Raw genomic sequence first — 17,980 nt, 5'->3', positions numbered from 1 at the left:
CCAAGCTCCTCACGTCTTACTATTAAGTTTTTGGGGTGTTCATCAAGACCTCACACTTGCTAGCACAAGTGCCTATAGTACCTAGAATAATGTGCTTGTTTGTCTCCTTCCTTCCTTCCTTCCTTCCTCCCTTCCTTCCTTCCTTCCCTCTCCCTCCCCCTTCTCTCTTTTTCCTTTTGTGAGACAGGGTCTCTATATAGCTTTGGCTGTCCTGGAACTCATTATGTAGACCAGGCTGGCCTCAAACTTACAGAGATTTGCCTGCCTCTGCTTCCCAAGTACTGAGATTATAGGAGTGCTCCACTATGGCCAGCATCCACCCATCTTTGTTTCTTTCCTTCCTTCCTTTTTCTAAGACACATCATATTTTCTTGGCTGTCCTGAAACTTTCTATATAGACTGTCTTAGTCTCAGATTCATAGAGATCCACCTGCCTGCCTCCCAAGGGCTGGGATTGAAGGTGTATATTACCTTGCCATTTCTGGATTTCTTCTGTCTGACTTATACTCCTTGAGTCTTATTGCTAAGAGGTCTAGCTTGGGACTCCTCACAAACTCCTGCATTCCAAACTCTAGATAAGATGTCATCTTGCCCTAGGCCTGATTCTGCAACTCTTTCCTTTTACCTATTTTTTTTTTTTTTGGTTCTTTTTTTTTCGGAGCTGGGGACCGAACCCAGGGCCTTGCGCTTCCTAGGCAAGTGCTCTACCACTGAGCTAAATCCCCAACCCCCCTTTTACCTATTCTTATTCATCCCCATAGCCTAGGCTATCACCAGAATGCCCAGAGCTCTAACTCCAAACCTCAGTGTTGGCCTCACTCCTAACTACATTTTTGCTGCACTTCCCCCTTTCCTTTATGATCAGTTTTTGAGGATTCCTTTTTTTACATTTATTTGGTTGGTTGGGGATGGGAGTAATATATGGCATGACCCAAGTGGCAGTCAGGAGACAGGTTGCAGGATTCAGTCTTCAGAGATTGTCAGGCTTGGTACCAGATACCCTTAACTGCTAAGCAAACTTGCTAGCCCTGTGTTTGTTTTGGTTTTGGCTGGGGTTGTTTGTTTGAGACAGAGTCTCTCCCGTCAGTTCTGGATTTCATATGTAGAACAAGCCGACTTTAAACTCACTGAGTCTCCCTGCCTCTGACTCCATTGTGCTGGGATCAAAGGGCTGCGCTGCCATGCCTGCCTGGCTTGTTTCAGTGTTTCATGTTCTGCCATCCCAGTTTTCTATGCTAGCACAGGTATTTTCTGAATGAGTGGAACAAAAGTAAATGAGAAAGAACAGAAGCTTACTTGGCTATGACAGGAATGGAGAGGGTTTCAGCAATGGCTCTTATAACTTCACAGCTGACAGGGTGCTGAGGTCGCTCATCACGATTCCTTAAAGATAAAGAAAAGAAATGGGGCCCAAGGCCAGATCATGCCTGAAATCCTACTGTCCTTCCTACTGAACCTCAAGCAGATCAGACAGCTATGTGGTTGTCTAGGACAGGTTGCTGGGAATGGCCTCCCTGATCTATGGGGAAGAACTCTATCTAAGGTGTAAGGGAGTGAAAAGGTTAGGTCTAGTTCTCAGGAGCCTGAGGACTGGGCATAGCTACAGAGGACCAACGTGGGTGGCCTGCTTCCTAAGGTCACACTGCTTTTCCCTGGCTTCCCCTTGCCTCTGCCAGAAATAAGAGACAGTATCACAAAAATGCTGCCCCTACAGTCAGGCCCTGCCGGTCCCCAGGGACCTGGAACAGCTGCCCCTGCTCAGACTGGCCACTCCCACACAGCTGCTGGTGCCGAGGCCAAGTTGCACAGCTGATCTTTGGGAGAAACACCTGACACTGGGTAGGCCCTGTGCCAGGGGCCACTACTGATCATGACCCTCGCCAGAAGTCGCTGGAGAAGCAGGACACAACCCAGGGCCTTTTCCTATCAAGGTCAACAGCAAAAGGTTCCTGTGCATGAGATGAGTAAGCAAATCTTAGGTATGCTACAGCGATGGCTGGGCCAAGCTATGTGTGAAGACAAGCAGGGGAGGTGACAAACTAGTTCTTGCTTGAGTGAGGCTCCTGTGCTATATATTCTTTGACTTCTCAGAAGAGCCTGCCAACCCCGCTTCTACCTCTGATGACTTACATCCCCAGCAGCCAATTTTACACTGAACTAAACAGCTGCATTTGCTGAATTTCTGATGGTCAGGAAGTCCTTCCCTAAACTCTCCCAAGTCAGTTCTTCTAATTGCCTCCAACTTCTGGGAAAATTAAGTTTCCTTAACTTATAGCAAGGTTGTATGTTTGCAATCTCATAAAAGTTTCAAAATAACTATGAAACAGAAGTTCTATTAACTGCCCAAAGAGGAATGTGTCAGTCAGGAGGTTAAGTGATTTCCCTAAGGATGCACAGGTAGAAAGCTGCAGAGCTGGGATTCCGAATCAGACTACCGAGGTTAAAGCTGACTGCCTCAGCAAGGAACTCATGATATGAGTGCCATCTGTCACTTCCAAACCTCCCAGCTTTGATCCAGGCAGCTCCACTTTACCGCTCCATATGTTGTTCAGAATATATTCCCGAAGTTTAGTAACAGGCATAAGCGGTAACCTGCGCTGTTCCTATAAAACCCTTGAGTGCCCCCAAAATGTAACATCAGCCAAAGTGTATTAATCAGGACTGTGTAAAAATAAAAGGCCATGCTTGGCACAGGAAGCCAATCTGACAGGGAGACAGCAGCCTTCAGAAACACCTTGACTCAGCAGACTCTAGTGCCCATGCCCATAATCCCAGCACGTGGAAGACTGAGACAAGGGATTGCCATGAATTCAAGGTCAGCTTGGGCTACACAGTGAGAGCCAAAAGTGAGAGCACCCCTCTCATATCTATACCTTTATACACGTGTGTGTGTGTGTGTGTGTGTGTGTGTGTGTGTGTGTGTGTGTGTCTGGAGAGATACCTCAGTAGTTAAGTAGTTAAGAGTACATACTACATTTAGGGAAGATTTGAGTTCAGTCTCCAGCACCCACATCCAGCATCTCAACCTCCTGAAACTCTATCTCCCGGGGATCCAATACTTTCTTCAGGTCTCTGCAAGCACGTACACACACACACACACACACACACACACACACACACACAATTAAAAATAAAACAAATCTCTAAAAAAAAAAAAAGACAAAAGACTCAGCTCTCAATAGAGAACAGATGAGCTACAAATACAAGAACTGTTTAAAGCCGACATTGGGACAGCTGCAGTCCAGCAAGGGCAGGAAAGAAAGGCAGTGCCTTTAAAAGAAAAGCCATCTGCTTGGGGTCATTCAAGGGAGAAGCCAGTGCTCAATGAAGAGAAGAGAAGAGAAGAGAAGAGAAGAGAAGAGAAGAGAAGAGAAGAGAAGAGAAGAGAAGAGAAGAGAAGAGAGAGAGAGAGATTGATTCAGTGGGTGAAGTGGTTCATGACTGTAATCTCAGCACTTGGGAGGCTAAGGCAAAAGGACTGAAAACTCAGGACAGCTTAGGTTGTATAGTGAAGCCTGTCTCCAAAAGAAAAACAAAAAAACCAAAAACAACAACAACAACAACAACAACAACAACAACAGAGAGAGAGAGAGAGAGAGAGAGAGAGAGAGAGAGAGACTGACTCAGCTATAGTGGTGAATGCCTATAAGCCCAACATTTTGGAGATTAAAGCAAGAACATCAGGGGTTCAAGGCCAGCCTCAGCCATCTGTCAAGTTTGAGCCAGTCTGGGCTCTATGAGACTTTATAGTAACAACAAACCAAACCCAAAACAGAAAATGGTAAAGAACTTGCCTGGCATGTAGAAAATATTGGATATAATCTCCAGCACTTTAAAAATAGAAAGGAAGGAAGAGAGGGAGGGCGGGAGGGAGAGAGGAAGAGATGAATGAAAAAAAACCCTAATATTTAAATTTTTTAATTCCACCACTTCCTGGTTATCTGATAGAATTTTAAGCACACTGCACAACTTGTACACTTACACATCCTGCAGGCATGTTCCTTCTTCCCCTTGTGTTTCTAATGCCTGAAGTTGTGTCTACCATCAGAAAGTACTCAACAAACGAACAAACGCAGGCCCATACAGAGTTTAAATGTTCCCTGGATTCACAGGCTACCAGAGACCCAGGCTAAGTACACAGAGAAGCTGTTTGTCACGTAGGGTCTGCTGTGTGAGCCTGAGGAACCTCCTTGCCAGTCAGTCACTGAGAAGGCAACCACTCACCTCCCATGAACTGCAATGGCTGAAATGCCAGTCCTCTCTATCCGCTTCACAAGGTTCAGGGTATCTTCTAGCTGAGTAAGAAAGATTACAGCACAAGGTGCTCATTAAGGACCCCAAGGAAGAAACTTCTGACTCCTAAACCTGCTCAGCTCCACCACCAGACCCAACGCCACCTGAGAGAACAGACCTTCAATCAAGCGCTAGTCTTACCGAGGGCAGGATTCGGATTTTACAGGTCACAGGTCTGTGTGTTCCTTTAACAAGAGTACTGAGGATCTGCAAAGAGAAGTAGACAGCAACATCTGTCTGAACAAACCACCAAACTGCCTGCGGTAGTTAACACATCTACAAGGCCCATGCACACCGGCAGAGGGGCAGTTTGTATACTCATGAGCGCTTGTTATCTGTCCTATGTATGAGCTTACATGGAAATTCCATAAGGCAAGGATTCGGACTCGGTTCTGTGCTAAAATGTCAACACCAGCAAGTCCTTGCCTGGTGTGTGTGTGTGTGTATGTGTGTGTGTGTGTGTGTGTGTGTGTGTGTGTGTGTGCGCGCGCTATGAAGAAGTAAGTGAATGGACCTGCATGCAGTCCTGTGTGGAACATAGTGACTCTTTGCCAGGAAAAACATCGGAATCACCTGGAGAGCTTAAATAACTCAAGCCCTTACACCCTACCACATTAGTTCCTGAATAGTTCTCTAGGGACAGTGCTTAGAAACCTGTGTTTTCAAAATCAGTGCCCAACACAACTCAATATTATCCTGGGGTCTAGTCTTGTTTATGAACACATGGCTAACAGTTCTTATTTTTTTTCTCTATTGTCTTTTCTTTTTTTTTTTTTTTTCCTTTTCTTTTCTTCGGAGCTGGGGACCGAACCCAGGGCCTTGCGCTTGCTAGGCAAGCGCTCTACCACAGAGCTAAATCCCCAACCCCTTGTTTTTTCTTTTAAGATAGGGTTTCTCTGTGTAGCTCTGACTGTCCAAGAACTCTCTCTGTAGACTGGTCTGGCCTTGAATTCTAAGATTCACCTGCCTCTGTTTCTCAAGTGTTGGCTGGGATCAAAGGCATGCACCACCACTGCCCAGCAACTGACAGCTTATTTTCTGGGTAGAAAGAAGGAACAGTCCCTGGGTGCTGGCCCAAGAAGGAGAATGAAGGAGCACCTTCTTAGGGGCCTAGGTACTGCCCTCATGAATTCTCCTCTTTTGAGAGGTCAGATATACAAATATACAAACTAGAAAAGGAAAATATAACACATTCAACATGTTTTTAAATGCTTCTCATACAACAATTAGGAAAAGTTGCAAAGACATGGCATGGGAAAGTGATCAAGAAGGTAGCATGATAACATGAGAATCAGAGAGCGAGAGATAGAAATGGCCCTGGAGGGCTGGAGAGATGGCTCAGTGGTTAAGAGCACCCGACTACTCTTCCAGAGGTCCTGAGTTCAATTCCCAGCAACCACATGGTGGCTCACAACCATCTGTAAAGAGATCCGATCCCCTCTTCTGGTGTGTCTGAAGACAGCTACAGTGTACTCATATATAATAAATGAAAAAAAAAAAAAAAAAAAGAAATGGCCCTGGATGTCTGTGGCATTGCTATCTTCTTCCTACATCAAAAATTTCAGGCCAGGCACGAGGGCTGGGAAGGTGATCTCAAACACTGGACTCCTAACCTGCAGAGGTGCCTTCTAGGCACCAGCTATCTGATAGGCATGAGGACTTGTGTTTGCCTTAATTACAGACAGATGAGGGCAGCAGAGAGCCAGTTAAAGTAAAACGGGCCTTACCTAAGAGCTAAGGATAAGAAGCTGTTGAAAGGCCAACAGTTCACCAATGACACCCTCCCTGCTGGCCAGGCAGGCAGGGACACTCTGCCTCAGACAGTAGACTAGACAGGATTGCCCAGAGTCATCCTGGCAAGCCAAAGGGACATTTGTACTTTAAGGAAGCGGGCACTGCCAGGACCATGAGAATTCATCAGAAAAACTCACTCTAGCTAGGCATGGTGGCACGTGCCTCAGCACTTGGGAGGTACAGGCAGGAGGAGCAGGAGTTCAAGGTTATTCTTGAATCATAAGGAGGAGAAGGCCAGCCCAGACTACTTTAGACCTTATCTCAGAACACACAAATCAATCAATCAATAAATCCCACATTAGTTTAATAACTCTGGTTCACAGCAACCTATCTAGAAGGTTCTCTTGCAAGTGTTGACTTTGAACCTTTGAAATGTAATAACAAAATATCAAGTGGTTTGATAACAGTTTTCAACCTTAGAGAACTTCCTTTTAATTTACTCTAAGTAGCTCTAGGTACTTTCTAGGTATTTCTGTACACATTCACATCAAAGATCAGGAAGATTAGGAAAGTGAAAGATCTGGTCACTTGCTAGGACCACACAAGAGAACAGGCAACCTGAGGCTGTCTTATCACCAGCAAATGAACACCCCACCATCCAGATCTAAATCATGGCACATGTCCCTGCCAGAGGAGAGAAAGGACCAGGGATGAAATTAACAAATATCCATCCATGGGCGGGCTTGCCTCACCTCACCAGATCTACTGCTGGCCTGAATGTAAGATGCTTCCCTTAAAAAAAAAAGGAAGGAAGGAAAGAAGGAACTTTGCCAACTTAGAGATGAGTTTCACTGCATATCAGAGACTATTCTGAACTCTGTTACATAGTGCAGGATACCCTCAAACTCACAACCTTCCTGCTTCGGTACTAATTGACATTTAAGTGCCTGCTACTCTTTTTTTCCTTCAGTTTTTTTCAACACAGGGTTTCTCTGTGTTGCCCTGGCTGTCCTGGAACTTGCTCCACAGACCAGGCTGGTCTCAAACTCAGGGATCTACCTGTCTCTGCCCCACTCCCCACATTCTGGGATTAAGGAAGTGTGTTACCATGCTTGGCTCAAACACTTTTAAGTATATCTAACTCAGTTACAGTCACAATATAGTTAAGCCACTATCCTTGCTATATATTTCCATAGTGTCCTCCTGACCCCATATGAGCACCTTTATCTTGAGAAAACTTTCCAAGTACCCACAAAGCTCTCAGCCAACCCCCAGCTTGTCAGTACTGTGTGGACCTGAGCTGAAGGCTGCCCATATGCCCACGTCACATCTGACTTGGTGGAAATTTCCCTTTTATGAGATAAGCCCCATTCACTATGCCAAGCTGGCACATGTGACTGTAGCAGAAGAAAGCAAGTTTCCAAGATGGAGTGCATTACTACTGTCTCTTACCAAATGTGCTCATTAACGTGGGGCAGGGGCAGAGCCAACATCACTGGCCTTCTTAGTCAGGAGGCTGGAAGAGAGGGAATGGCCTGTGTGCACACATGAACAAGAGCCTCCTTTGAGGCACCCCTGTTCAAGTATGGAAACCATTTTGAGATCCATAGCTGTTCCCTCCATTCTGCACAGGGCCTCAACTGCAGGTTCTAAAGCCCAGGCAGCTACTGAACTGTAGCTAGGATGTCAAGAACTACCACAGCCTCCTGTAGTGAGAGGTGTCACTGAGAAGGGACACTAATGCTGCAGTTATAAGTCACAGAACTATAGCTTCTCAAGTTGGCTTTGTCTGCTACACATTTGAAAGAGGGTCTTAAGCAAGTTCCCTTCTCTCTCTGTGCTTTGTTTGGCTTTGGTCTTTTGAGACAAGGTCTTATATAGTCCAACCTGACATTGAATTCCTAACCCTCCTGCCTTCTCCTCCTCCCAGCTGGGATTTCAAATCTACATATACCACATCCAATTCAGTTTCAATAAATTATTCTATCTTTTTCTAAATTAATTTGTAGGTTCTTGTTTTTAATTTGTCTATTTCATTTTTTTTCTTTTCAAAGATTTATTTATTTTATTTATATGAGTGCTCTATCTGCATGCACACCTGCAGGCCAGAAAAGAGCATCAGATCCCATTACAGATTGTTGTGAGACACCATGTGGTTGCTGGGAATTGAACTGAGGACCTCTGGAAGAGCAGCCAGTGCTCTTAACCACTGAGCCATCTCTCCAGCCCCTAGTTTGGGTTTTTAACTTAGTATTTATTTATCAAAAAGGCAACAGTGGTTTAGTGGTATGTGGTAGTTTAAATAAGAAATGTCCCCCATAGATTCAGGTGTTTGGATACTTGTTCCCCAGTTGGTAGTGCTGTTGGGAGAGGTTATGGGAAGGAACAGCCCTCCTGGAGAAAGTATATTTCTGGGAGATAGGCTTTGAAAGTGAAAAGCCTTACAACACTTCTAGTTCACTCTCTCTGATGCAGGTTTGTGATCAAAGACATCATCTCTCCACTTCTTGCTCCTGCCTGGTTGCTGCCATACCTCCTGCCATGACGGACTCTTTTCCCTCTGGAAACATAAGCCCATCAAAGGTCTCCATTTTTAAGTTGCCTTGGTCATGGTAGTTTATCAGAGCAACAGAAATGTAACTAAAACATAGTGCTAATGTGGGAGTATTATTTGGGCCCTGGAGTCTGAGACTAGCATGGGCAACACAAGTAGACACTGTCTGGGGGGAGTGAGCAAATGCCTGCTATGTCTATTTCAAGGCATTCTGAGAACAAACGAAACACACACTGGAATGTGCATTGAAAAAGAAACTACCCTACAAATATCAAAGACCCGTTATATAATAATAGATTAAAGGGACGTTATCTGACGCTAAGCAAGAGAAAAGCAGACACCTAACACACAGTGATCCCCCTATATCCCAGAGATCCCTTGACATGATGAATATATAGGACTGAGCTGTGACAGCCAGCACATACCATGGGAGCTCTCATGGGTTGGGTCTGACTGCAAAGTCCCTCGAGTCTGTAGGAAGCACTGAGGCTCAAAGCTCAGGCAGGGAAGTGGGATAGAGGATGTAAAGGAGGACAAAACAGCCAGCAGAGTAAGAGGGTGAGAGCTGGTAAATTAGGAGAGAAAAGTCATGCTGTGGCCAGTTGCTATCTACACACGCCCAGACAGCCCTCAGTACTAGGTATCAAATGTCAGCCTATCTCCTGGTCCTCATTTAAGCTCATCTGTTACACTTTACAAAGGAGGGAAACAAGGGGAGACTAACTTCACCTGGCTTCATGTAACCCTGGCCTGGAATGCTCTCAAAGGCCATTCTGGTACACAACTAGAATTTTAGCACTCAAGAGGTTGAGGCAGGAGAATTGCTCATTGTCCAAGGCCAATCTAGACTACATAGCATGTATCAGGCTAACCAGAATTATATAGCAAGACTCCATCTCAAAAAAAAAAGTTGAGGAGCAAATGATGGGAAGTGACCTGTGGTATATGCTATTCACACAATCCATATGCAGGGGATACCCTGCTACTCTCTCTCATCCAAACCCCGAGGAATGACTTGTCCATCTACACACAGACTTTTGAGCCTGCCCTTATCCAAAGTGATCTGCCCTCTGCTCTCAGATCATCCTGGAAGGGAAAATAGCAATATACTGGAGGCCATGTCTAAGTGTGGCTCTTAGGTGACATGTCCTCATCTATAGACTTTTACAGAACTCGAGAGCATTAAAGACAGACTGAAGAGTTCCCAAATCTAGCTACATATCAAAAGGTATCCAGTGATTTCTTTGGCCATTGCATGTACATGGTACAGACATATAGGCAGGCAAACACATAAAAATAAATAAATTTAAAGACATTTTCTCTGGGCCCCAAATAGAGAATCTAGGCAGACTTCAGTAAATCTGGCCTAAGGGGGAGAGACATTTTAGAGAACTAAGTCACAGCATGTTTGAGTACCCTGCTGCCACTCACCTTCTCGATCTTGTCAGGGTCTGACAACAGAGCGGCTCCCATTCCTCCCTGCGGAGAAGCACACAGAAGGCCTTATGATTGAAAGATGGACCCACCACAGTATAGCAACACAGTGTAGCAACAAGGTAGCTAAGTCCCTAACCACGTTCTAGGAAGGTAGCATTGTCTGTGCATACCACACATCCTATCAGGAATCAGAATGTGATGGATCCTAACAACTATCACTGTGACCATTTTAGCAAAACCACATATACACCTAGAAGTGGGCACTACAAATGTTATTTTTCAAAACTTCATATCCCCATAATAATCTCAGTGTCATTGCAAACTGAGCCCACAGTCTACTGTGCCCTTAGAGCAAGGAATCTACCTGAGCAGAGAGGCACACATACTCAAAAGGCTAAGTCAGGAGGATCAGGGGTTCAAGGCCAGCCTCCACTGCATAGTGGTGAGTTCACAGCTAGCTTGCACTTCATAGATATATTCTGTATCAAAAAAAAACAAAACAAAACAAAAACAACAAAAAAAAAACAAAAACAAGCAAATGACAGTCCACCAAGTCACAGAACAACTTAAAGTTCAATGACAGCAATGATTCTGTTTTAAAACTTTTTAACATTTATTTACTTTGTGTGTGTGTGTGTGTGTGTGTGTGTACATGTGTGCAGATCAGAGGACAACTTGCGGGAGTCAGTTCTCTCCTTCCACATGTGGGTTCTGGTGTTTAAACTCAAGTAATCAGGCTTGGTGACAAGCACCCTTACCTGCTGAGCCATCACTCCTGCCAATGGTTGTCTCTTGATCATAGGCTTATTTACCAATAATTTTCATAACTAGCTATATTTCTGAAGTATTAGACAATATTATGAATGACTCTGTGTTGGGCTTGTTGATACAGGATCATGTTATATAACCCTGGATGAGTGCTGACATTACAGTTGTAATAGAAAGGGGAATTTTTTTTTCTCAAATATGTATGTGTTTTGTGTGTGTGGCACATACACGTGTGGGCATGCCCTCGGAGCCCAGAGGGTTCAGGTCTCTTAGAGCTGGAATTACAGGTGGTTATGAGCTGCTTGACTTGTGTTCTGGGAACTGAAGCCAGATCCTCTAGGAGAACAAAAGCACTCTTCTTTCTTTTTTTTGTGGGGGGAGCACCTTTCTATGTGACTCTACAGTTTTAACTATGCCTGTCATGACACTGTAGCATGTCTCTATGCACATTTATTTTTTCTTCCATCTTTATTAAATTGGGTATTTCTTTTTTTTTAAAAAAAAAGATTTATTTATTTATTTATATAAGTACATTGTAGCTGTCTTCAGACACACCAGAAGAGGGCATCAGAACTCATTATAGATGGTTGTGAGCCACCATGTGGTTGCTGGGATTCGAACTCAGGACCTCTGGAAGAGCAGTCAGTGCTCTTAACCACTGAGCCATCTCTCCAGCCCCAAATTGGGTATTTCTTATTTACATTTCAAATGTAATTCCCTTTCCCAGTTTCCAGGCCAACATTCCTCTAACCCCTCCCCCCCTTTCTATATAGGTGTTCTCCTCCCGATCCACCCCTCATTACTCCCCCCACCAACAATCCCATACATGGGGGTCCAGCCTTGGCAGGACCAAGGGCTTCCCCTTCCACTGGTGCCCCTACAAGGCTATTCATTGCTACCTATGAGTTTGGAGCCCATGGGTAGTGGCTTAGTCCCTGGAAGCTCTGGTTGGTTGGCATTGTTGTTTTTTTTTTTTTTGGTTCTTTTTTTTCGGAGCTGGGGACCGAACGCAGGGCCTTGCGCTTGTGAGGCAAACGCTCTACCACTGAGCTAAATCCCCAACCCCGGCATTGTTGTTCTTATGGGGTCTCAAGCCCCTTCAGCTCTTTCAGTCCTTTCTCTGATTCCTTCAATGGTTGTCCCGTTCTCAGTTCAGTGGTTTGCTGCTGGCATTTGCCTATGTATTTGACATATTCTGGCTGTGTCTCTCAGGAGACATCTACATCTGTTTCCTGTCAGCCTGCACTTCTTTGCTTCATCCATCTTATCTAGCTTGATGACTGTATATGTATGGGCCACATGAGGGGCAGTCTCTGTTCTAAACTTTGCCTCCCTATTCCCTCCTATGGGTATTCTTATTTTTTTTTTTCGGAGCTGGGGACTGAACCCAGGGCCCTGCGCTCGCTAGGCAAGCACTCTACTGCTGAGCTAAATCCCCAACCCCTCTTGTTCCCCTTTTAAAGAAGGAATGAAGCATCCACATTTTGGTCATCCTTCTTGAGTTTCATATGGTCTGTGCATCTTGGTTTCATACACTTCTTCTTTTTTTTTTTTTTCTTTTCTTTTCTTTTTTTTTTCGGAGCTGGGGACCGAACCCAGGGCCTTGCGCTTGCTAGGCAAGCACTCTACCGCTGAGCTAAATCCCCAACCCCCGGTCTGTGCATCTTGGATAATTCAAGTAGTTGGGCTAATATCTACTTATCAATGAGTGCATATCATGTGTGTTTTTCTGTGTTTGGGTTACCTCACTCAGGATATTTTCTAGTTCCATCCATTTGCCTATGAATTTCATAAAGTCATTGTTTTTGATAGTTAAGTAGTACTCCATTGTGTAGATGTACCACATTTTCTGTATCCATCCCTCTGTTGAAGGGCATCTGGGTTCTTCCCAGCTTCTGGCTATTATAAATAAGGCTGCTATGAACATAGTGGAGCATGTGTCTTTGTTATATGTTGGGGCATCTTTTGGGTATATGCCCAAGAGAGGTATAGCTGGGTCCTCAGGTAGTGCAATGTCCATTTTTCTGAGGAACCTCCAGACTGATTTCCAAAGTGGTTGTACCAGTCTGCAATCCCACCAACAATGGAGGAGTGTTCCTCTTTCTCCACATCCTCACCAGCATCTGCTGTCACCTGAGACAACAAGCACTCTTAACTGTTGAGCCATTTCTTTAGCTCTAGAAGGAGGATTGTTTTTTTTTTTATTTACTCATTTATTATATATAAGTACACTGTAGCTGTCTTCAGATACACCAGAAGAGGGCATCAGATCTCTTTACAGATGGTTGTGAGCCACCATGTGGTTGCTGGGAATTGAACTCATGACCTCTGGAAGAGCAGTCGGGTGCTCTTAACCACTGAGCCATCTCTCCAGCCCTAGAAGGAGGATTGTTATAAATTCAATTTTTATTTGCTGTTACTATGTGTAGGAATGGTGTGTGGGGAGAGGGCACACGCATCCCACAGAGTATGTGAAGAGGTCAGAGGACAACTTTGAGGAGTTGATTGTGTCCTTCCACAGTGGGATTCAGAAATTAAATTCACATCATTAAGCATGTGTGGCAAGAACTGAGCCCACTGAGCCAGTCTGCTGACAATTCAGTAAATGGGCTGGATATGTAGCTCAATTTGCTAAGTGTACATGAAGTCATAGGCTCAAGCCCTAGCATCTCATAAAACTAATAGGGACAACATCTGTAATCCCAGCACTTGGGAAATAAAGCCTAGTGGATCAGAAGTTCAAGGGCATCCCGACTCCAATTCACATCCCCCTGCTTCAGCTTTTACAAGGCTAGATTATAAGTGTGTCATCATATCTAGCCTAATAACATCCCTTTGAGCATCTTTCTAGCCCAGCAAATGTTCTAGCTCAGAACCAGATAATATAATGTTTAGCTTCATTTAATCTGCACAGAATAATTCTAAGGAATATAAATAAATCTTTTACCTTAGTGGAATACTCTTTGGGACAGCCCATGTTGACATCAATACCAGCTACATCATTTTCTCTGGAAAAGCATGAAAGAGAAAAGGAAGTGAACACTTTACCTGAGGGAAGAAAGTAGATGAAGGTAAAGGATTCTGAGCTCCTGAATCTCCTCGGCCTCCTGGGCCTGTGAATTCTAAACACTAATTCTAAATTGCAAAAGGTGAAAATCAGAAACAAAGCCTGTCCCCCAACTGTAAATGCCTCACCCAAGCAGAGCTCCAAAAGAAAGACAACAAATATGTATCTCTAAGGAGCTGGATGTACAGGGCTTTACTGCACTGGGGTCAAGTCAGGTTTTCCAAATACCGAGTGACCCCGAACTCCAACCTAAGGCTATCGTTTTTGACTGGGGTAGTGGAAGCCATTTGTCTATATAGAAAGGTGGTGTGAGCACAAGAGCCCATTCCAAAGCGTATCTTCTGCAAAAGTTAACTAAACTGAGTCAGGTGTGTGGGACATATGTAATCTCAAAACTCAGAAAGTAGAGGCAGAAAGATCCCATGTTTGAGGCCAGCCTGGGCTGCTACATAAGATATAAAAAAGAGGGGGTTGGGGATTTAGCTCAGTGGTAGAGCGCTTGCCTAGGAAGCGCAAGGCCCTGGGTTCGGTCCCCAGCTCCGAAAAAAAGAACCAAAAAAAAAATATATATATATATAAAAAAGAGGAGGAGGAGGGGGAAAAGGAAGAGGAAGAGGAAGGAGAGAAGGGGAGGAGGAGGAGGAGTTATGACTTGTATTAGACTGGCTTCATTTGCTGAGCTGCACAATTGGTTTACTCTAAAGAATTCTGTGGGGGCTGGGGATTTAGCTCAGTGGTAGAACGCTTACCTAGGAAGCGCAAGGCCCTGGGTTCGGTCCCCAGCTCCGAAAAAAAGAACCAAAAAAAAAAAAAAAAAAGAATTCTGTGACATAGAGAAGATCTTCACCTCATCCACTGGTTTATAGCAGTCTGTGGTTTGCAGCAGTTAAGGTCTCAGTTCTTTCTTTCACTGTCATCAGTAATAAAAACTAATAAAAGCACTTGTGATGTGCCACATGTTACAAAGACATGATGTGCGTTATTTCATTTGCTGTTTCCTATAATGCCAGAAATTGATAGACATCGTTTTATAAGGAAGAGAACCAAGTTCTCAACGATACTTAAGTTACTAGGGTAGTTTAAATATGTTTGGCTCATGGGAAGTGACACTATCAGGAGGTGTAGCCTTGTTGGAGTAAGTGTAGACTTGTTGGGGGAAGAATGTCACTGTGGGGGTAGGCTCTGAGGTCCTATGTTTAAGCTCCACCCAGTGCAGAAGGATCAGTCTCCTTCTGGCTGCCTTTGGATCACCATGTAGAACACCTAGTTCCTTCTAGATCACCATGTCTACCTGGATGTTGCCATGCTCCCAACCATGATGATACCAGACTGAACCTCTAAAACTGTAAGCCAGCCCCAATTAAGTGTTTGTCTTTGTAATAGTTTCCTTGGTCATAGTGTCTCTTCACAGCAGTGGAAACCCTAACTAAGACAGTTACCTAAGTTCACACAGTTACCGAATAGCAAAGCCTGAATTCCAACTGAGTTCTGTTTGATCTCCAAAGGCCACCACCTCAACCATGGATTCTCCTGACCATTAACTCTGGAAGGAATGTATCTTATCTATATTTTATGAGGGTTAAAGTTGCAGGACTCCCAGAAGAATCCCTGGAAAGGGAAACCCATGAATACACATTAAAAGGGGGGGCTCCATGTAGAGGATCTCTGGGGTACAACCATAGTGGGTTTAAAACATGAGTCCCAGGCCAGCCTCCAGATACCACAGAGAAAGAGACCCAATACCCTTCTCCTGAAAAAGAAAGTAAGGGGCTAGGAAGCAAAGGAAAGGTTGCTAATGACACGAAGGTCTCACAGCTTATAGAAGAGACAGGGTGTCCCCAAGGAGGGATGAACTTACACAAGCCTGGCCACAGCAAGGGCTCGCTCTGCATCTGAAGTCCCCTGGGAATACAAGAAGCTACATCAACCTGTCTTGACACAGTGCACACATGTAGACAAACACGCCTATTGGTATCTTACACACACACATACATGCATGCATGCATGCATATACACAGGCCAGCAAGTGTAAGAGTCAGGCCCACCTGGGGCTGGGCGATGACTCAGAAGGTTTTGCTTGTTTGTTTGGTTGGTTGTTTTTGAAAGGCCAGTACACTAGACTTACTCATAACAAAGAAAAAGGATGGACTTGGAAGGCCTAGACAATCTCATTAAAGTCATGATTACTTTCAACACTGTAGAACAGTGCAGGGGCTGTAGAGGTGGTTCAGTAAATAAAGAACTTGCCATGCAAGCATGGAAGTCAGAGTTAGGATCATTAGCACCCACATAAAACCAGGTGGGGCCCAGCAAGGTGGCTCAGTGGAAAAAGGCTCGTTCTGCCAAGAATGTCAACTTGAGATCAATTGCTGGGACATAGAGAGCAGGAGAACTGATTCCTGCAAGTAATCCCCTTACCTCTACATGGCACAAATGTGTTTATATATATACATACATACACACACACACACACACACACACACACAATGTAATAAAATTTTATTTTAAAAACTGGGCAGAAGTGGTAGTCTGTCTGTAGTGCTCATGGGACAGAAACAGAGGATCTCTGGGGCAAGCTGGCCAGCTAGAGCACCCAAATCAGCAAGAGACCCTGCCTCAGTCAACAGGGTGGAGAGCAATCAAGGCAGATACCAAACAACAACTTCTGACTTACACACATACACACACACACAGACATACACACCCCAAAAAGTAAAAAAAAAAAAAAAATATAGCACATATTCAGATACCCATCATTCAAATTCTACAATTAACATTTTGCCATGTATTTTGTTTATCCAATGTTATCAAATTTTAAAAGGATCTAAATGTCACTCAGGAGCTATTCCTAAAAACAAAAACCAAGCCATGCCTAAAGAAAGAGAGAGGGCTGGAGAGGTGGCTCAGTGGTTAAGAGCACCGACTGCTCTTCCAGAGGTCCTGAGTTCAATTCCCAGCAACCACATAGTGGGATCCGATGTCCTCTTCTGGTGTGTCTGGCAGCTATGGTGTACTCATATAAAAAAAAATAAATCTTTAAAAAAAGAAAAAGAGGGGTTGGGGATTTAGCTCAGTGGTAGAGCGCTTGCCTAGGAAGCACAAGGCCCTGGGTTCGGTCCCCAGCTCCGAAAAAAAGAACCAAAAAAAAAAAAGAGAGAGAGAGAGAGAAAGAGAGAGAGAGAAAAGCTAGCTGGGTGGTGGTGGCATATACTTTTAATCCCAATGGTTGGGAGCCAGAAGGAGGTGGGTCTCTAAATTCAAGGCCAGAGAAAAGCTATCATATAATTATATCTGTAACAAAAATCTTCCCCAACTACTCTTTAGAAACCCTAAGTCTAGCCAGACATGGTGGCACATGCCTTTAATCCCAAGACTTGGGAGGCAGAGGCAGGTGGAGTTCAAGGTTAGCCTGGTCTACAGAGTGAATTCCAGGATAGTCAGGCCTATGCAGAGAAACCCTTTCTTGAAAATTAAAAAAAAAAAAAAATTAAAAAAAGAAATGAAAGAAAAAAAGAAAAGAAAGAAAATCTATGTCCTTTCATATATACTACTGCCCAGTGGTTAAGAGCACTGACTGCTCTTCCAGAGGTCCTAAGTTCAAATCCCAGCAACCACATGGTGGCTCACAACCATCTGTAATAAAATCTGATCCCCTCTTCTGGTGTATCGAAAGACAGCTACAGTGTACTTATATATAATAAATAAATAAATCTTCAAAGAAGAAAATCACTTTGGCCAGAATAATCAATCCTAATGATTAAGGAAATACAGAAGTCATGCTGACCAGATTATTCATAATTAAATAAGTGTGAGACTGTAGGCATGGAACAGACTGTAACAACTTAACTTCTACAGTCCCCAACAGGAACAGATCTCTGAAAAACATTCAAGTCAATTACAGGATGCCACCATTATACAGCATAGCACAGGCATTCGATACTGGGCGACACAGCAGGAATTAGGAAATTCCAGGGAACAGGGAGGACAGTAAATACTGGAGTGGGAGGTGTCTCTTACCATTTGGAAGACCACCCTGCTCTGTTCTCTTTCACACGTGCGGAAGACTACTCGATCATCAGGAGCAACAAAGTCCACTGTGCTGAGCACCTCTGCACAAAACACAAGCA

The 17,980-nt window shown here is 44.2% G+C and overlaps 1 protein-coding gene across 10 annotated transcripts in view; it reads right to left on the bottom strand.

Annotated features, from left to right (window-relative positions):
* The window catches only part of Dus2 (dihydrouridine synthase 2), a 48,254-nt gene that overhangs the window by 7,705 nt on the left and 22,569 nt on the right, over positions 1-17,980 (bottom strand). For 4 of the 10 annotated variants that reach the window (XM_039097618.2, NM_001106181.1, XM_017601232.3 and 1 more), the window contains 7 exons: positions 17,871-17,962; positions 15,712-15,755; positions 13,734-13,794; positions 10,013-10,060; positions 4,435-4,500; positions 4,225-4,295; positions 1,297-1,383 (listed from right to left, as the gene is read on the bottom strand). In XM_039097618.2, coding sequence (XP_038953546.1) covers positions 1,297-1,383; positions 4,225-4,295; positions 4,435-4,500; positions 10,013-10,060; positions 13,734-13,794; positions 15,712-15,755; positions 17,871-17,962 — 469 coding nt within the window. The other 6 variants (XM_039097620.2, XM_039097619.2, XM_063277926.1 and 3 more) reach the window with 6 other exon arrangements.

The sequence above is a fragment of the Rattus norvegicus genome, chromosome 19 (genome assembly GCF_036323735.1).
Source record: "Rattus norvegicus strain BN/NHsdMcwi chromosome 19, GRCr8, whole genome shotgun sequence".
Lineage (NCBI taxonomy): Eukaryota > Metazoa > Chordata > Mammalia > Rodentia > Muridae > Rattus > Rattus norvegicus.
Note: the sequence above shows the minus strand (reverse complement) of the source record. Positions and strands in the feature narration are given on the sequence as shown.